This window comes from Pelophylax lessonae, assembly GCF_965119305.1.
Source record: "Pelophylax lessonae genome assembly, chromosome: 4".
Classification (NCBI taxonomy): domain Eukaryota; kingdom Metazoa; phylum Chordata; class Amphibia; order Anura; family Ranidae; genus Pelophylax; species Pelophylax lessonae.
In genome coordinates, this window is record NC_138771.1 from 128,512,547 (window position 1) to 128,533,769 (window position 21,223).

The 21,223-nt window shown below is 42.0% G+C and overlaps 1 protein-coding gene across 1 annotated transcript in view; it reads right to left on the reverse strand.

Moving 5' to 3' along the window:
- LOC309552550 (tyrosine-protein phosphatase non-receptor type 9-like) overlaps positions 1-21,223 on the reverse strand; it is a gene marked incomplete at its 3' end in the record, with an annotated part of 136,324 nt that overhangs the window by 16,606 nt on the left and 98,495 nt on the right. The window contains exons 15-20 of the mRNA XM_082253505.1: positions 20,722-20,832; positions 19,982-20,304; positions 16,557-16,647; positions 11,690-11,759; positions 10,310-10,388; positions 10,068-10,218 (exon numbers count right to left, since the gene is read on the reverse strand). Of these exons, the coding sequence (XP_082109631.1) occupies positions 10,068-10,218; positions 10,310-10,388; positions 11,690-11,759; positions 16,557-16,647; positions 19,982-20,304; positions 20,722-20,832 (825 nt within the window). The remainder of the gene's footprint in view (positions 1-10,067; positions 10,219-10,309; positions 10,389-11,689; positions 11,760-16,556; positions 16,648-19,981; positions 20,305-20,721; positions 20,833-21,223) is intronic.

Below are 21,223 nucleotides of genomic sequence, written 5' to 3' on the forward strand. Positions count from 1 at the left end.
TTTGAACCTGATTGAGGTTCCGTAACCATTACAAATGGCGCCCTGAACGTGGGGCCCTCAGGTGTTCGTCTGCCGAAAAGCCGCGTAGGAGGTTTGGCGACTGGAGGAGACAGACCAAGAGGGACTTGCGCACCCCTGAGAGTACGGTAGGTACTTTTACCTTACCACTGTACTACTTGTTTCTGTCTTATCTTAATCGCAGATCTCAGGTGCTTTTCGAAAGACGTTTCAAAAGGTGGGTAATCCTCACCTGGGGCTGTTTTTATTAACCCGCCGTAAGATTTCTGCTGGCTGTATATTGTTTGTTCAGTGTCTGCCATCCTGAGTGAAGTGTGTCTCTGCAGGCTGGAAGGTAGCATTTGTGTGTCACCAAGTGAGCTGTTTTGCCCTTGGATTCAAGTGAGCTGTTTTGCCCTTGAATAAGACGGATATTTGCAACATACGTCCTTTGAGACGGGATACTCAGAGGGCTGATACGAAGGATCCTCTGAGGGGAAAGCCCGGCTGCAGGTGGATGCCCGACACTAGGGGAGGCAGGAGTAATGTCTTCAGTGTCTGTCGTTTTGCTTGAAGTGTGTCTCAATAGGCTGATACAATAGTTGTAAGCATGCCTTGGATTCAAGTGAGCTGTCTGCCCTTGAAAAGATGGACCTTACAACATACGTCCTACGGGACGGGTAACTTGGGAGTTTGACTGATTCGAAGGATCTCCTGAGGGTTTAGCTCATCTGTTGAGGTCACATGACAAGTGAGAGACGACAGGAGTTATGTTTTGTTCTGTGTGTGTTGTGAAATGAAACGTACATTATTGCACAGATAAATCCAGTCAGGTTTGAAGTTGCTACGGGCAACAGAGAGAGAGACAGAGAGAGGAAGGGGTTACGTTTTGAGTTTTTTTTTTTTCAGTTCAACCCCCCTCCTTCTCTTATGTGCGTCCCTGAAAGTTTTTTTTTTCTTCTCTCTGAGACTTGCACTGTGTTGTTATCTGGAAAATCCCCCCCGCGCACGCAGCTGGCATACTTTTTTTTTTTTCTCTCGTGAGAAAGCGGGAGGGGGTCACTCCTTGCGGAGTTTGGAGGACAATAAGCCTCAGCATAACCAGATATATGCAATTATTACTTTTTTATGGAATTTTTGGAGTTTTGCCATTTAAACATTTGTGTATAAAGTGTAGACACCGTTGGCAAGAGTGCTAATCGTGATTTAAAAAAAAAAAAAAGGTTTTTATCAGGAAACACAGTTTGCCATAGTTGGCTGGATGTTTTGAGGCTATTTTTTATAGAATTAGAGATAATGAGAACTTACATTTTGCAAATGGGTCCCTATGTAAAAGGAAGCTCTGGGACAAAAATTTTGAAAATTGGCTACTTACCAAGGGGGGGTTCAACTGTGAATATTTTTTGTTCCTGAAATAGTTATAGAATTTATTTTTGGACAGAAAGGGTTACCGCAATTAGTGTGACCATTGAACCCTATTGGCACTGAGCCAAAAGTTTCAAATTAGATTAACTCTATATCTGCTTATAATATTTGAGAGATATTTAGGGGGCATCCTCTATTCCAGGAGGGGAACCTCTGATCAGCTCTGGTCACCCCTGGTCTGAATTTTGAAAATTGGCACACAGCCAAAACTATTTCATCAAGTTAAGCGTTTAGTTGCCAGTACTGCCCCCTCTGGCCGTCAGCTGAGACAGCGGCAGAAGAACAGAAAAGAGTAAGAGACCTTGCATTTGAGCTGGGTAGCCCAGAGAGGGGGGGAGAGGAATATGGGTCAGCATATTAGCAAGCCGGAGAAGGGAATGTTTGCATATGATATTGTGAAGCGTAGGGAAGGGAGTGAGGCTGTTAAACATTTATCCAAGATTGCAAAAGTCTGCAAATTAGAAGATCCCGTGGAAAGGCTTCAACCAGAATTCTGGCGTGTACTAATCAGGGATTAAAAAGGAATTTTGTGTGATAAGGGCTTGTTGACCGTGGCAACAGCCTGGTATAAAACCGCAAAAGCTTTGCATTCTGAAGGATGGCTTGAAGAGACAATCAAGGTTGGAAACTCTATGATGTATGTATATCATAAAGTAGATCGTAAGCCCCCGCCCTATAATGGAGTCTGGAGAAATAAAGGGGAGGGTCCTTACTCTCCGCCTGCCGCCCATTATCTTCACACCACTCCTACTCATACGCAACCCACAGGTACAGTTCCTGCAAACAGCCATCTTGGTGCAGTCAAGTCTTCACTTCCTGCCCCGCCCAGTACAGTTCCTGCAGACGGCCATCTTGGTATACCCGGAAGGCCTAACAAAGGTCTATATCCAATTCTCCCTGTTCTAACACTCCCATCCTCCCTGGATTACAGGTCCAATATACTAGTGATGAAGACACATCCGACTGGGACAACCAACCGCAGGTGACAAGCGCACCCGATGATTTAACCCCATCACAAACAGCGACCTTAATGACAAGTCTGCCTGACCCAGAAACACAGCCAGTGCCCCTATACCACAGGATAGTACAGCTACAAGAAATTTACCTAGTCCTCTTACTGAGCCAATCCAAGTGGGGACATTCCCTGATTTGCTTGCCAGATTTGTGGTGTCTTCTACATGCCCCTTGCATCTGCTAGGAGCTGATTCGCTGTCCGGACTACAGGCCTCAATTATTTTTTACGCCCGAAGGAGGAGTGAAGCTACATACTCCCCTATCCTTAGAAGACTCATCTGCCTTGTGTTCTCTGCCTCTCATGAAGACACTACGTGAAGCGACAACTCCAAGTTCAGTACCACTGAAGTACTTGGCAGGATCCCTGCATGCCTATGGTCCACTGAACCAGAAGACATTGATCACTTTAAAGTACCGCCAGTCATGGTGCAACTAAAACCTGGGGCACTCCTACCTAGAAAATCACGCCTCCAGAGAGACTGGACCCGTTGAAGCTAGCTCAATCCGAAGCTATCTCAAAACAGGTTGAGACCCTTGTGTCTAATGGTGCTTTGCTACCCTGTACTTCTGAATGCAACACATCTTTGTTCTCAGTGAAGAAACGGATCCCAAAAGGTGAACCAGAGAAATACAGAATGGTCCAAGATTTCCAAGTCAATTTGCCAAAGCCATAACCTCTGTTCCTGATACCTGGCAACAGGAACAACCTACAGTGACTCTTCTCCTCTATGCAGATGACTACCCCGCTGCTGAAGAAACTTCAGAAAGTCTTCTATGCTACCTTGCAGAACAAGGCTGTAAGGCCTCCAAAGAGAAAATACAGTGGTGTTCCAAGACTGTCACCTTTTTAGGCCACTGCATTTCTAAAGGCACAAGACATATCTTACTGCAGGGCGTGGATCCCTGATGCATCCCTCCTCATGCAACAACTCTATGATGCTCTTGAGTCCATGCCATTTACCCTGTCAAACGAGGCCCTGGACAATTTTATTCTGCTGAAGCAAGCAATATCCACAGCTCCTGCTTTGGGCCTTCCAGATTATGAGAAACTCTTCAAACTGTTTGTGTCGGAGAAGAATGGCCACGCCACAGGGGTCCTGGCTCAGGAACATGGAGGGCGGACTAGACCCATTGGTTACTACTCTTGCCGTCTTGACCCCGTGGCTAGAGGTGGTCCTTCCTGTCTAAGGGCTGTCTTTGCTGCCCAAGCACTCCTAGACAAAACTTCAGACCTTGTCTTAGCACACCCCCTGCTTCTTCTGGCACCGCATGACATTGCTGCCATCTTAAATCAGGTGCAACTCCGACACCTGTCCACGCCAGACATCTATGGCTGCAAGTCTCCCTCCTACTTCCTGACAACATGACCCTCCAAAGGTGTCTCACTCTCAACCCGGCCACCCTTCTGCCGTTTTTCGAGGGGGGAGAAGGAGAGAGTTATGCTGTGACTTCTGAATTTGAAAGCCTACAAGCAGATGATTTTGGTATCATCCGGAGAGCTAGAAGGTTCCTGACAGCGGCCGGAACATCGGTGAAACATGGTCCTGCCATCAAGGATTTAATGGATGCATTACTCCTACTGGAACAAGTGGCTGTCTTGAAGGTTAAAACACATGGCAAGCTGAATTCTCAAGAAGCCAGGGGAAACCACTTGGCGGATAAAGCGGCCAAACCAACGAAAAACGGCCGAAGTGGCTGAAGAGCAGAGTGAATCCTCAGTGCAGATGCCTTTGGCAGTGCATGTGCCATCTGACAGACTATACCTAGCCTCTATGCAAAGGCAGCCTACACAGGTGAAAAGCTGGAATGGATCGACAAAGGAGAAGAATACGAAAGACGGTGAGGACAGAAAAGACACCGCAGAAACATTTGAAAAAACCCTTATATCCATCCAAGAGGATACACATTGACCACATACAGATGCCAAAAAGCGGCTGATAAGAATACACCCTAGTGGTGGTGGACATGTTCTCGGGCTGGCCAGGAGCCTACGCAGTCACAAACATGACAGCTAGAACCACGGCTAAAAAAAAAAAGAAAAAACGACTTAGTGAGATAGTACATAGATTTGGGGTCCAAGAGGTGATAGAGAGCGATCAGGGCCCAGCTTTCACAGCAACCCTAACAAAAAGAGATTTGGGCAGCACTGGGAGTTCAGTTGGCTTTACGCACCCCATACCACCCTCAAAGTAGTGGGAAGGTAGAAAGGATGAATGGGATTCTAAAGAACAGGATGTTAAAGATGGCCCAAGAGACTAACATGAGTTGACCAGAAAGTTTGCCTATTGCCCTGTTCAGTGTCAGGCACACCCCCCGGGAGGGGGGGGGGAACATGCCCTGTCTCCCTATGAAGTTTTGTTTGGTTCAGCCCCCAGACTTGGCTGTTACTCCCCACAGCAGTCGCAGTTACAATCTGATATGTTAACTTGTTATGTTACATATTTGTCTAAAGCCTTAACTAATATCCATTCTCGAGTATTTTCCTCCATTCCAGATCCAGAAACAGACTCGGGAACCCACAGTCTTCAGCCAGGAGATTGGGTGTTAGTGAAGAAATACACAAGGAAAAATTCACTTGATCCCCGATACAAAGCACCTGGATACACGCCTTTCACTGCAAGAAAGCCCAATCTCCTGAAGACAAGATCCTGCTGGCAGCACAATGATTGTGCTGTATATCCTTTTTTTTTTCTTATAAGTTTGATAAAAGCTCAGCAGGTGATCATCACCAAAACAGGTACTCAACAGGCGGCCATCACTAAGACAAATGGTGTCGCTACATTTTGGTACAATTCATCCAGCACATAAGTGGTTACGTTTATTTTTTTTTTTTTTGATCTTTGTAGTATAATACCCCTGATAAATACACTGACTCAGCACCCAACCACAGGAGGAAGCGAGCAGCTCCCTCTGGAAGCTTTGATCCTCACGTGTACATAGATGCCATAGGGGTCCCAAGGGGGGTCCCAGATGAATTCCAAGCTAGGGATCAGGTAAAAGCTGGTTTTGAGTCTTTGCTCCCCATAATAACCTTTCTGACAACACTGGTGCAAATGGTAAGGTTACTCTAGCTATCAAGAAATTGGAAGATCTGTCATTTGAGTTGAAGAAGAACTCCGGTATTACAGACCCTTGGGATCAATATTTTAGCTGGATGAGTGGGTGGCAGAAAGCGCTCGCCCAGATAGGAGTAACAGTACTGATAATCCTAGTTCTTTTAGCCCTGATTGTATGCTGTATTCAAACATTTGTAAAGAAGCTAATGAGCAAAGCTATAGACAATAGCACACCTACATTTCTCCACCAAGAAGAAGACCGCCCTATGATGGAAGAGGACAAACCCTACAGTCACTCCCTGTTCATAATTTCACAGTTCTATAGGGTTATAGGGATAGATAGCACCTGACTGCCCTCTCCAGGCTGTATCGAGGGGGGTAGTGAACTAGTTACTGCTCTTCTCTATGTACAGCCCTAAAAAAGTTCAGGAGGAGTTTGGGCCAGGTGAGTAGGCACTTTAGTATGAGGGACAGAAGAAAAATAGCTATTTTAGGGGGGCTTGTGAAGGAATGTGATGAACACTTGTGAATTAAGCAAAATGTCTATTTTTCTATGTGTATTCTTCTCTACATGTGTATATATTTTTCCTCTGTCGTCCTTACTCAAAATGGCCGTTACTAGATACCTACTCGCCCCCACCCACCGAGATGGAACGTGAAAAGAAAGATGGAGACTTGGCACAGTGCCTTCAAAAGAAGATAACATTCATGAACTCGAAGGGGACCACCTTATAACGGACCTGACTAATCAGAAAGCTGCAAATAATCAGTATTATGCTAATATTATGCTTATGACGTACTAACATATGACACCGCCTACTAACTATATAATATACTGTCCATTAGAAATAAAAGTAGTATCATTTACCTGAACAATGTGTGTCAGTCTATGATATCCACGTGCATGCACTCTAATTACCTATTTAATCAGATCCAGCAGCAAGAAATCTATTTTGAACCTGATTGAGGTTCCCTAACCATTACAGTTCATCACCTAAGGACATTAGCGGAAAAAAAAAAAGAAAAATTGGATTGCTGGGAGTGGGAGGGGTTATATGGGCTGTCCTAACAACGTTGTTTGCTGATGTCTCTACCTGAAGGTGGTCAAGATTTTAAAGAAGCCAGTGTCTTGTATTGTACAATTAAGACAAAGATTTGGTATGGGCTTTCAAACATTTTCCAGTGGGAGCCTTAAACAATGAAGCATTCTCAATAGGTGTGTTCAGTGTTTTCTTAAGGTAGGATATCACTAGAGCCACAGTGTAAAGAGTTACATTTTTAAGAACATCCTCATTAAGCAGATATTGGTCTACAAAGTATTTGGGAGCAGCACATTTTTCAGGAGTGTCCCAGTCTCTGTACAGAACAGGTTGAAGCAGTTCCAAAAACGTTTTGATAGTCTTGGGTCCTTTCAGGGATCCTAGACAGGAAACAGCACTAGTAGAAGCTACAGGCTGCTCCATTTTAAATGTAACTTGTACACCACTGATAAGACCCAGTATGGTATATTTAGCCTAATCGCTATTTCAGCTGACTGAGGCCCTTCAGGGACAAAAACATCCAACAAAGGTCTGTAATACCCTTCTTCAGATAGTACATCCACAGTAGAAGGCACAGAGGCTGTTCTAGCTGCAATAATGTCAAACTAAGATTTTGGAGGAAAAGGCTTAGAATCATGCTTACTCTGCTGACAGCAATCCTATTTGGAAGCCGACCCAAAAAATCTAGTACAGCTTCAGAGAAATCTTCTCTGGATAAAACAGAAGAGGGGGCACCCTGACGAAGCCATGAGGGACTACGAGCAGTAGGATGACTCAAGCAAGGGACAACAATTTAGGCTGTAGGTGTCATGGCTCCTAGAAGGGACACTGTGGGACTGCTTTCGATCAGTCGGGACTGATCCGACATGTTGTTCTGTGTGTTAACAAGAACAACTATCAGAAACCACCAGGTAAAAACCTTGGTTTTCTCATAACCAAATGAGTAAGCAGAAGAGGTTTATGGTCAGAATTGCATGTCGCTTGCAGATATTAGCAATAGCGGCGAGAAAGTACCCCACGCTAAAGGAAAAAAGGCAGGAATAGAGTGGGGAGTGTATGTGCAGAATATAATTTCTCATGTTCACCCTTTTTGCGGAAACAGATGGAATAGGGAAGTGATGGCAGCATTTAATTTAATGTTACCATATCGTTTGGAATCTCCAGACTCCACTCAATGGCACACTCAGAATCCTCAGAGACTGGGTCACACCAGAAGTTTTGCCAAGCTTCTGAAAAAAAATGAGGCTTGCTGGAGAGGTTACACTTGGCTGGCAATGGCTTTTTTGTTTGCCAGTGTATAAATTCTCTGGAGGGTGGCAGCATAACCCAATCTTATCACAATAACTAAATAATGAATCACTTATTGAACAATAAAAAGGTTAAAAAGAAAAAAAAAACTGTTGATAAACAAAGATAAACTGAATGTGCCAAATGTCATAAACCAGCACAACAAGCTACATTAAAGGTACTTTTACTGATTCTTATGTGTAAGATGCAGCGCACACTACAACTCATAGCACATTCTTTCCATATTGCCTACCTCAATATGCCCTTATTTTTCTAAACAAGATATACTTACCTGTAATGTTCCCCTCTAAATAGTCTTTCTTCCTAAATAGCTAAGGATTCTCCTCTGCAATGCCTGAACATCAACACACTAATGGAAAGCCTGCTTAACCACTTGCCGACTAGTCACTGGGACTGTACTGCGGCAAAGTGGCTCGATTCCGTCCAGCGACGTAGACCTACGTCGCTGGACTCCTCCCCTTGTGGGCGGCGCTCGCGCGCCGCCGGAGGCTCGCTCCCGCTGTTTTCAGTCACAGTGCGAGTCGGCCAGGGGAGGAGCGGTGGCGATCGCCGCCGCTCTTCTCCGATCGTCGGGGAATCGAGTCTGGAGATTCGCCCGCTTGTGTAAACAAAGCGGGCGGATCTCCTAAGTGACAGATTGCAGGGTTCAGCACAGCTGAACATGCGATCTGTCCCTGTGTCACTCAGTCACCTCCCCCCACACACGTCAGTAAGCACCAGGCATACATTAACCCCTCCCTCTCCAAAAAAATTAACCCCTTCCCTGCCAGTGTAATTTTTACAGTAACAGTGCATATTTATAGCACTGATTACGGTAGTAATGTCACTGGTACCCCCAAAAGTGTCAAAAATGTCAGACAAGGGTCCGATCTGTCCGCCGCAATGTCGCAGTCCCGCAAAAAAAAAAATCGCAGATCGCCACCATTACTCGTTAAAAAAAAAAAAAAAAAAAAATGACAGAAATCTTTCCCTTAGTTAGTAAACGCAATAACTTTTGCGCAAACCAATCAAAATACGCTTATTGTGATTTTTTTTACCAAACATAGGTAGCAGAAAACAAATTGGCCAAATACCACCAAAAGAAAGCTCTGTTTGTGGGAAAAAAAGGACGTAAATTTCATTTGGGTACGGCGTCGCACGACCGCGCAATTGTCAGTTAAAGCCGCACAGTGCCGAATCGCAAAAAGTGGCCTGCAGACAGCAAAATCCTCTGGTGGTAAAGTGGTTAAGCTCATCATCAATTTCACAGGCCCTTCAATGAAGTGAATAGAATTGGAGACCTGCATACATGGAGGAAGATACTGGCAAACTGAAGAGACTTTGGTAGAAAGGCAATACGATACTGGGAAAGTTGCATAGTGAATCGCTCTTGACTAAAGAGCCAAAGGTAAGTATTTCCGATTTAAAAATTGATCGGCATAATAAAGGTCCACTTAGGAAAAGTAAAAAAAGGCCATTATTACCAACAGATGCTTAAAGAGGAGCTTCAATCAGAGAATACCTTGTATACATTAAAAAAAGGTGATTGATTTGTGAAGGTGTCACTGCCAAGAAAACGACTCAGTATGGTCAGTGTGCAGCAGGAAAGGCACTCTGCACAGAACTCAGAAGATTGTGGTTATCATTGCAGTAGCGCTCTGGTATGAGATATGCATACTTGCATTGTGCTAAGCTGGACCTATGCAAGTATGCTATACAGATCATAACTGGAGTTTCAGATTTACCATTTCTAGATGTTCACTATAATATAGCAAATCTTTACTTTTTGAGATTACGTCCACTTTAAAATACAAGTTTGAAGTACTTGCCATTTGCAGTATAATACAAAGCAGGCACTATTTTAGATCTTTATGTGGCTGAGCAAAATAAACCAGTAGCTGCAGCAAAAAGAATGAGGGCACTTTCACTCTTATGCAAATGCAGTAATGCACAATTTGTTTATTTAGCATTACTACATGTGTGTTAAGTGTGAATTTTTTTGATCATTATTATGAAAAGTGAGGCAGACCAGCAGAATACAAATTTGCTATGGCACAGATACAAGTATAATTAACAAAACTGCATGATAAACATTTTTGTACATCTCCTGTTTATTTCAGTGTGCCTGCCTAATGCACTAACTGCAGGGAAATAAAGTTGTAAACTACTCCCGCAATAATGAATGGGATTTCTACAGAATAAGTAATTTGATGCAGAAAATGGACAGGACCTGATGAGGTTAGGTTACCTGGTGGATTCTGAGCTCTAGAGTGGCCTTTCTGTAGTGCTGGTGGTTGTCCATAGCTTTGTTTGTGACAGTCACAGCACCGTATGAAGCTTCAGATCCAGGCGAAAGAGGCCAGTACTGACCACACTTTCTATGGCCACCCTCTTCAACTCTGTTTAGGAAAAGGAAATATAAAAGTACTTGTATGAATACAAATGTGCATAAACAGCTTCTTTTTTTGGATAATGCCGAAACAAACTCACCGAGTTGTCATAACTATAACTAAAACATTTTGCTCCCAAACCATTTGCCAGAAATCCTGGAATGTGTTTTCCATAGGTCCTGGGAAAAAAAACAGAATACATAGCATAATTAGAATTTTTTTTTTTTTAATTGGGTTAAAGTTCTAGAGTTTATTGTCCAAGGATTACCCTAAATAGAGCAAATGCTATTTATAATAATCCTGGTACCCCCGAAAATTGACCGTTGTTCCTATTTGGAATTTTGACTCACCAAGGTATTAAATGACTTGCAGTTGTTTTGTTAAGGCTTACCTCCAGGCGGTGGGTGGATACAAGACCAATCACCCTGCATATATAAAGAAAGCAGCAATGCCCATAATGGGCAGCTGCCCTGACCACAGTGTTTTCATGTGAGGGGAAGCTGTGCCAACCCTCAAAACTTGCTGACATTTTGTTCTCCAGCTGCCTGCTGATTGACAGGAGTGAAGGCATGATTGCTGCTGGAAGGAGGATTATTTCCTCTCCTCCCTCCTATATCAGCCTACTATGGCTTGAAGGGAGCAGAGAAAGGGAAAGCTCACTAAAAACAGACCTCCCTCTCTCAATATGGATGCCCGCTAGTGACTAAGGGCAAAAAATGTTTTCAAACTTTTTGATAGAACAGGGAATAGTTAAGAGCCCTTTCTGTATTGCTGTGTCCCCCGTCAGGGGGACTTCCCTTTACTTCCTGTCTCAGGGACATAGTAGAAAAAAGGGGAGATTAATCCTAAAAACAAGTGTGTCCACTGTAAAATCTGCCCTCACCTCCTGTACCCGTGACAATGGAAAATATTTGATTTTCTCGTTACATTCCTTACTTGAGATAATGGTTACCAGGACCAATAGCAAGAGTGAATGTGTCCTAGTAAGGAAAGAGACAGCAATAAACACCTGACAGGGTCTAACCCTTCCACATTTTCACCAATACTAAAAGATACTTTTAGTCACACACCTAAACCATACTGAGCCAAATATCAATATTGCCCACTAGCTTCCTCCTGTTACTGTCACATATTTCAACCCTGTACTTCTGTCACCATCATCACATAATACAACTCCTGCACTTCTGTCATCAACATAATAAGGCAAAATACTATGGTGATGACATAATAATACCACATTACACAACATTGCCAGAGTCAACAAATCCAAGACCTATAACGCCTATGTCTATATCACCCACACTGAAAAACAAAGTATCTCCTATTACCACCATCACACATTAAAAATGTCTGAATTATAAGTAGGGAATTTGTTCATCATTATTATTTTGTCGCAACACTTATGTACAGGCTGTCTATTTGTAATTTAAGACATGCTGCAGAACATCTACGTATACTGACATACACATGCCCCTGTTACCTTGGGTCCCAATGTATGCATTCTTCTGTAGATAGCCATCCATAAAACTTGCATTTATATAGTCTGACCGCTAGAAGAGAAGGATATAGCTTACTTTGCAAATAGTTTTTAAAAAACATACAAAAAAATAATAATTTAGCTTATAGGTTAATTTCTGCAGGTGCATGGCCTTGAACGCACACTATCTGCATTTGGAGCTGTGCACTCCCATAGCTGTCTAATTGGGATCAGTGGCTTTGTCCATACAGCTGCTTTGTCCTAATTGACATGAATGAGACTGCCTGCACAGGGATGCATGGAACACCTGTGCATCCCTGCATGTGCAAACATGGCCCTCGCATGAGTGTACACTATAGTACACTCATGTCAATGAGGTGGTAGAAACCAACTCTAAACTTTAAAAGTTAATGATTGTACAATAAACACAGCTAGAGAGGTCATGGGTAGACTGTTTAAAAGGTTTTTTTTATAGCTCGTCAGGGATATGGAAATGGTTTAATGTCCATAGTTTGGGCACAGATGCACTTTAAGTGAACTATTACCCTTGCTTTTCCCTCCTAAATAACTTCCCAAAGTGGAATGTATTACCTTTGAGTTTTGGTAGATATTACTTAGCAGTGATCTTAATATATCATAAGATGATGTCCTATCTCTTCAAGACGTATATAATGTAGGGGTACAGCGCTTAAAAGTAGATACGTGAATACTAAGGTGCTAAATAAATTATAAAGTGACAATGTGCTTATTGCAGTACAATTAATCGCATAAAAATATCTGGCAATAACCAAAAGTGCATGAGTGACAAAGTGCAACAATAAGGTGCATGAGACATGCTCAAATACAGTCCATGAATGTCCACAAGTGTACTCAATATATAAGGTGCTTGATAGATGTCTCCATCCACAGTGTGCTCATAAACACCACCACCAATAGCTACAAGATGGCCTCTAACCTTAGATAATAAATAATGAAGCAATGTATCCTTGGTAGAGGTGGGTCCGATAGACTGGATGCCAATCACAGGACTGCTGGTATAAGAAGCTCAGCACAACCACATAGCATGAAAAAAAAAATGCCAGAAAATCGAAGTGCTCTCTGTAAATATACCATTTATTGAACGTATTAAAAACGTGACTCACATGTTGTAGCACAATTGGAGCCTGTGCGGGCTGTGCAGGCAAAGTATATGTATATGAGGAGCTGTGCTGTCGGATCGCCGCTCGTCCGTCAGAGTGTCTGCCCCCATATGCGTAGCGTCATACGCTTGCGCGTCACGACTTCGTCAGTAGGGGTGGTCGTGACGTGCAAGCGTATGACGCAACGCATATAGGGGCGGAGACTGATGGACGAGCGGCGACCCGCCAGCACGGCTCCTCATATACATATACTTTGCCTGCACAGCCCACACAGGCTCCAATTGTGCTACAACATGTGAGTCACATTTTTAATACGTTCAATAAAGAGTATATTTACAGAGAGCACTTAGTATGAAAAAGAAAATGCCAGAAAATCTATGTGGTTGTGCTGATCTTCTTTTACCAGCAGTCCTGTGATTGGCATCCAGTCTATCGGACCCACCTCTACCAAGGATACATTGCTTCATTATTTATTATCTAAAGGTGAGAGGCCATCTTGTGGCTATTGGTGGTGGTGTTTATGAGCACACTGTGGATGGAGACATCTATCAAGCACCTTATATATTGAGTACTCTTGTGGACATTCAGGGACTGTATTTGAGCACGTCTTATGCACCATATTGTTGCACTTTGTCACTCATGCACTTTTGGTTATTGCCAGATATTTTTATGTGATTAATTGTACTGCATTAAGCACATTCTCACTTTATAATTTATTTAGCACCTTAGTATTCACGTATCTACTTTTAAGCGCTGTACCCCTACATTATATACATCTGAGCACTTTTCTAGTGAAAAAGTTTTGGTATAGCTGCTGAATTATTATTTATGCACTTTGTATGAGTTGCACTGAATTTTGCTAATTTTCACCTATATTATGGTTAGTGGGCACTGTGTTAAGCACAGTGCCACTATATTTAATAATAGCACTTTATATAGCACCTAGTCACTTTAGCGTTGTACCCCTGCTTTATTGTGAAGCAAGTCTCTGGTATAGTTGCTATCACTTATTATCAATATTAGTTGCGTGATTATATCACTTCGCACATATCTCTCTAAGACACTTGTTGCCCTGTGACCAACCTATAGGACACTACCCAGGGTACTAAATGTTTTTCAGTTTTCCTATCACTGAAGTTTTCGGAAGTCCATTAGCAGAACAATAGGATGGTAAAGACATTAACCACTGCCAAACTGAGGGGTAAAATGCCTCTCTTTCAGGAAGCTAAAAATGTATTTAATACAGGTGCATCTCAAAAAGTTATTTCAGTATTTCAGTTCAAAAAGTGAAACTCATTATATAGATTCATTAGACACAGAGTGATAAATTTCAAGCATTTTTTTCTTTTAAATTTTGATGATGGCTTAGAGCTAGTGAAAACTCAAAATTCAGTATCTCAGAAATATAGAATATTACATAAGATCAATAAAAAAAAAAAGATACATGTTGGCTTGCTGAAAAGTATGTACAGTATAGTATGTACTCAATACTTGGTCTGGGCTCCTTTTGCGGGAATTACTGCATCAATGTGGCGTGGCATGGAGGCGAGCAGCCTGTGGCACTGGTGAGGTGTTAGGATAGCCCAGGTTGCTTTGCTAGTGGACTTCAGATAGTCTACATTGTTGGGTCTGGTGTCCCTCATCTTCCTCTTCACAATACCCCACAGATTCTCTAAGGTGTTTAGGTCAGGCAAGTTTGCTAGCCAATCAAGCACAGTGATACCATGATCATTAAACCAGGTTTTGGTATTCTTGGAAGTGTGGAGAGGTGCCAAGTCCTGCTGGAAAATGAAATCACAATCTCCATAAAGCTGATCAGCAGAGGGAAGCATGAAGTTATCTAGAATTTCCTGGTAGAGGGGTGCCCTGACTTTGGACTTGATAAAACACAGTGGACCAACACCAGCAGAAGACATGGCTCCCCAAATCATCACTGACTGTGGAAACTTCACACTGGACCTCATGCAACTTGGATTCTTTGCCTCTCCACTCTTCCTCCAGACTATGGGACCTTGATTTCCAAATGAAATGCAAAATGTACTTTCATTTGAAAAAGAGGACTTTGAGCCACTGAGCAACAGTCCACTCCTTTTTCTCCTAAGCCCAGGTAAGACACTTCCGACGTTGTCTCTTGTTTAGGAGTGGCTTGACACAAGGAATGCAAAAGTTGTAGCCCATGTGCTGAATACATCCGTGTGTGTGTGGTGGCTCTTGAAGCACTGACACCAGCCGTAGTCCACTCCTTGTGAATTTCCCCCAACATCTTTAATGGCCTTTGGCCTAATATGTTTAAATGCAGCACTTTGAACAGCCAGCTTCTTTAGCAATGACCTTATGTGAATTGCCCTCCTTGTGGAGGGTGTCAATGACTTCTGATGTCTTCTGAACAACTGTCAAATCAGCAGTCTTCCCCATGATTGTGTAACCTACTGAACCAGACCAAGAGACAATTTAAAGGCTCCGGAAACCTTTAGGGTTCTTTCACAGGGCGCTCTGTATGTCCGTATTTCATCCCATTTTTTTGCGGATGAAAAACGGACATAATGCATGGCAATGGGATTGCGGATGTCAGAGGATGACCATCCGCTGACATCCGATTTTCGTCCTTTCAGTTCTGTTCCATTTTTTGGAACGGAACAGAACCCTATTTTTCTTCCGTTTAAAAAACGGGAACAGATGCAAAATCGGATGTCAGCGGTGTCATCCGCTGACATCAACAATCCCCATAGACATACATTATGTCCATATATAATCCGCAAACGGATGGGATGATATGCGGACATACGGAGCGGATGACACAAGTGTCATCCGTGTCCGTGAAAAAAAAAAAAAAAAAGTGCCGCAGCGGAATTAAAAAAACGGAGCGGCCATGTGAAAGAGCCCTTACAGGTGTTTTGAGTTAATTAGCTGATTAGAGTGTAACACCACATATCTACAATATTGAATTTTTTCACAATATTCTAAATTTCTGAGATACTGAATTTTGAGTTTTCACTAGCTGTAAGCCGTAATCATCAAAATTAAAAGAAAGAAATACATTAAATATATCACCCCATGTGTAATTCATCTACAAAATATATGAGTTTCACTTTCTGAATTTAATTACTAAATAAATTACCTTTTTGATGGCATTTTAATTTTTTGAGATGAACCTGTATTATTGCTGTACATTGTTTTAAAACACTATGACAGAAAAAAATACCATAGCTTGCTGGAGTGCTTCTAACAAATAAAATTATCAGTTCCTATTTTCTCTAAGAAACAAGAACAAAAAATATTATAACATAGCAGTCAACATGCATTGCAATCTGCTGAATATAGAAGATTTTGGAAAGAATGTAATCTAGGGCAAATCTAGTTTGTCTCATTAATATCAACTGTAATTCAGTTGCTACACGGACACAGCCGCTTCTTCTAATTTGACATCTGTGTGAATGCACGACCACAAACACTGACAGTGTATGTTTGGGGCAGTGCACCCGCACAAACGTCAAATTAAAAGCAGCAGCTTGTCCCAATTGACATGAATGGGACTACACACACAGGAATGCAGCGAATGCCTGTACATCTCTGTGCTGATAAACATGGCCCTCGTACAGGTGTACACTGTAGTATGCCTGTATGAATAAGGCCCACTATAAAAGTACCCAGCCAACTCTTTTACCTATGATTACCCTTATACAACCATGTAATTCTAAGCCTTTTTTCAATGATGATATATGTATATTTACATCATGCCAGTTCGTTCGTTTTAATTTGACCCGTGTTTGGTCCAGGCATGGCACATCTCCATACCGATTCCGATCTCGATTTACAGGTGCACTTAATATGGAAAACAAGAGATTTTTAACATACAAAGTTATACAATACCATATAAACAGTAAAACTGTCACATAAGGGGTATGCAGTTAGCTACAAACTTAAAAAAATACTAGATAGATAGATAGATAGATAGATAGATAGATAGATAGATAGATAGATAGATAGATAGATAGATAGATAGATAGATAGATAGATAGATAGATAGATAGATAGATAGATAGATAGATAGATAGATAGATAGATAGATAGATAGATAGATTAATGCTTTAATCAATGGAAACTGGTGATCACAAAAACTGCCTTGAAGGTGCAAATCTATCCCAGCAAAGCCAATGCCATTCCCATTCCCAAAATACATTAAAATAACAAAAGAGGCCTAATTAACAAAGCTAACACACTGGGATAAGAATACTTGTTGTTAGTAAAAAGCCAAATAGGATATGAGAAATAAAGATGGCTAAAAGAGACTTATTGTGAAAAAGCTTTGTGAATTGGAGGCTAAGGTTTGTTAAAAATATAATGCAAAATGAATACAAGAGGCTTTATGAATCCTTGATATTTGAACAATAACAAATGGGTCCAATGCTGTAATCGATTGGCTGATCATTCATAACAGACTGCCTGATAAACCTTAACTAGGCCATCAAGCACATCTCCCTACAAGTGCTCATCATGAAGTTATAATTAGGCAAACCAGGGTATTTTCATTCCTACCTGACACACAATATGTTAATAATTCCTTCAAAAACAAGAGTAATGCCTGTGATACTTTTTTTGTTTGCACTAACATACAATTTTTCAGGACAAGCTTTCTGGGTATGTCCCCTTCTTCAAGATAACCAAGACCCTAAATAAGGGGACGTACCCCTAAAAATTGTATGTTAGTGCAAATAAAAAAAAGTATCACGGACAGTACTCAATTGTTTCTGTCGCAAGTGCAATATGGCTACAATCACCTTAGAGTGGTTGTAAACCCTCACATTTATCCAGTGAAGTGAATAGCCTCAGATGATACACAGAGATTAAACAAATCCTGCTACATTAGTTTTACTTGTACAGTATATACCTGCTGACTTTCTCTTTCTACACTCTCTCGAAAGTGCAGATCGTGTTAGAAATCTTTCTTCCTCTTTCAGCAGCACATATGGGTGGGTGGGGAGACTAGAAGTACACTGAGTGAGAGCTGATTGGAGGAAAGGGACACACCCCCCTCCACATAGACAGAGGAACGAAGGAACATGTAGAGCTGTAGTCTGAATAAACACGCTCCCTGCTAATCTCCTCCTAAGCTCCCTCTCCGACACAAATTTTCAGCTACTGTTATCTCATGTGTCGGAGAACGTGTCAGAAGTGACTCATGCTAATAACAGAGGAATGGAGCACCAGAGAGGAATGACACTTTGGAGCTTTGGAGAGAGATAAGTAAACACTACAGATACACTATATTGTCAGAAGTATTAGGACGCCTGCCTTTACATGCACATGAACTTTAATAGAATCCCAGTCTTAGTCCTTAGGGTTCAAGTTCCTCCACCCCAAACTCGCTCATCCATGTCTTTATGGACCTTGTTTTGTGCAATGGTGGGCAATCATGTTGGAACAGGAAGGGGCCATCCCAAACTGTTCCCACAAGGTTGGGAGCACAAAATTGTCCAAAATCTCTTAGTACACTGACACCTAAAAGGAGTTGTAAAGTCAGGAAGGTTTTTTATCCTAATGCATTCTATGCATTAAGATAAAAAGCCTTCCGTGTGTAACAGCCCCCCTAGCACCACTAATAGTTACCTGTGCCCCCTCTCTGTCCAGCGATGTCCACGAGTCCCTCGGCCATCCTGGGACTCTCCCTCCTGATTGGCTGACATACAATGGTGCCATTGGCTCCTCTGGCTGTCAACCAAAGTCAGTGAGCCAATCAGGAAAGAGAGGGGGCACACGAAGCTGCAGCTTGGCTCGGGTGCCCCCATATCAAGCTGCTTGCTGTGGGGGCACTCGACAGGAGGGAGGGGCAAGGAGCAGCAACGAGGGACCCGATTAGAGGAGGATCAGGGGTGCTCTGTGCAAAACTTACTGCATAGAGCAAGTATGTTTGTTATTTAAAGAAAAACAAAAAAAAAAAAAAACAAGACTTTACAACCACTTTAAGAGTTCCCTTTACTAAAACTATGGGGCAAAGCCCAAACCCTGAGCCCACGTTCACGTTGGTCCGATTTGACATGCACTTTGGCATATCAAATCGCATGTCAAATCAAAGGAAATTGCACAGTTCAAATCGGTGCGACTCCCCAAAAGTATTTTCTGTATTACTTTTGGCTAATCCATAGACATTTGTGCAGGAACACACAGATATCTGTGAAATCGCCCCCAAAGTTGGACTGAAATGCCGACTTGAAATTATGCAAACTTGAACTAAACCTAAATGAACACCTTTGGGATGAATGGAGAGTGCAAGCCAGGCCTTCTCGTCCATCAGTGCCTGATCTCACAAATGAGCTTCTGGAAGAATGATCAAACATTCCCATACCTCCCAGGAGAGTTGAAGCTGGTGTAGCTGCAAAGGGTGGGCTAACTCAATATTAAACCCTACGGACTAAGACTGGGATGCCTTTAAAGTTCATGTGCGTGTAAAGCCCAATACTTTTGACAATATTGTGTATATGTGCTTAGGTCAAATTTCCTAAATGGGGTTTGCAATCACTTTAAGCAAAAATCAGGACACACCAGATTGTTTACATTATTTAAATTTATAAGTAGTGCTAGTTAATCATTTGTAAGTTTTGAAATGTTTTAATAGGATCGGGGCTTTTTATTATTAATATTAAAAAATAATAACAAAAAGTCAGTGCATACATGTATGTAAACAAATGTGGTGTGCAGTTAAATAATGCATCAGGTATTATTTGTAGTTAGTATTACCTCTTTCCACAGAGATATAATAGAAATTTGTCTAATTGCTACTGATGCTGCCATTATTTTTCTCTCTCTATTTAGCAAGGACATCTATTACATGTAAAGTAAAATACCGGCGTGCACACAAAGACTGCCATTCTGTGACTTCTGGACCGCAAACCAAGGCAACAATGTCAAATGGATTCAGTTTCACTGCACTGACACAAAAATGCAGTACATAAATGAAAATGTGGCAAGTTTCAGTCAAAATTTTCTTAAATGTATATAATGTTTTATGACAGTCTCATTTTGTGACCTTGCCGGGCTACTTCCTGCATGAATACCTTCGCCTGCCCATTTTCCTACACATAATACCTTATATTGTTCCTTGCATTCCATAAGGCAAACTGTTTCCCTTTCCCCATCATGTACTTTAACACAAACTTACAGCGATACTGTGAACGTTCCCTCTGGTTGTTCATTTCTTATCTCTTCATATTCTTCGTACACTCCATGCCTTCCTAAAGTGCTAACACGTTCCTTCAGCTGAGCCAAGGTCAGGCTTCCTGGCACCGGTTTATGTACGCTTCCTCTCTGTCCGTCTCCAAGTACCAGTACCACCTCATCCAGGGGATCTGGTCTTCCTGTACGGCCGGGCAGCAGCAGGCAATTCCAGGAGCCAGGATCCCAGGGAAGCAGTCCACCTAGAGACTCAGGAAGACACTGTGGAGGTAAGTGCTGGAGAAGTTCTGTCATGCTCACCATGTGTACCTATTGAGATAAAAGAAAGCATGTTTTTGATGACTGTGTAACATATATTACATTTAATTTTTCATGTAAATCATTGTTAAAGCTATTATCATCATAGCTAGTTGCCAACCAGATTCTCAGAATGTTTGTAGAGGTTGATGTGAACGCTTAGCATCGGAGTCACAAATCTACCTACCTGCCATGACCTCTCCCTGTTGCATTTTTTATGTATTTACTATGGTGGAAAAAAAAAAAAAAGAACAAGGCTGCTCTAGAACTGGGAAACTACAGGACAGAGATCTTGGCACTATTGTCTATTCAGAAACATAGTATCCGTTTTGAGTTCTAAAGCCAAATGTGCCTCGTAAAACTGTCAACAAAACAAGAAAACTGTGCATGTAATATCTTGTACACCCACAACACATACCATTAACTTACCCTCTCTCTTAACTTTTCCTTAAGCAGCAAGCTGATGATTGAATATGGTACTCTGAACCAGACAGGAGGAGAAACGATGAAGACTTTCTTTAGACGAGCTGGAAATGCTCCCTAACATAAAAACATGAGATATGCTCACATCAAGGCAGCAAAAATATTCAATTATGTGGATGTGGGCAATGATGATTACAGCAATAGGCCCGGCTGATTTGATGTTTACTAAACTCCTTAGACCTACTACTGCAGGAAGAGTGGGGAAAATGTAATAACATTCTGCAGAGTGAATTGGGAAGCACATTAGCTTCCTTTCACATATTGCCAGTGTATATAATGCCTTGTAAACGGAAGCAGAATGGACAATAGGCAGATATGAGAAGAGCTGCCAATATTCTTACTTCAAAATTAGAAAAAGTTGGGGGAGCATGGACCAAAAGCCCACAGTTTAAGGTTGCAAGTTAAGGACGATTTGTCATGAGGTAACATGGAGGCCTCCAAAACTTTC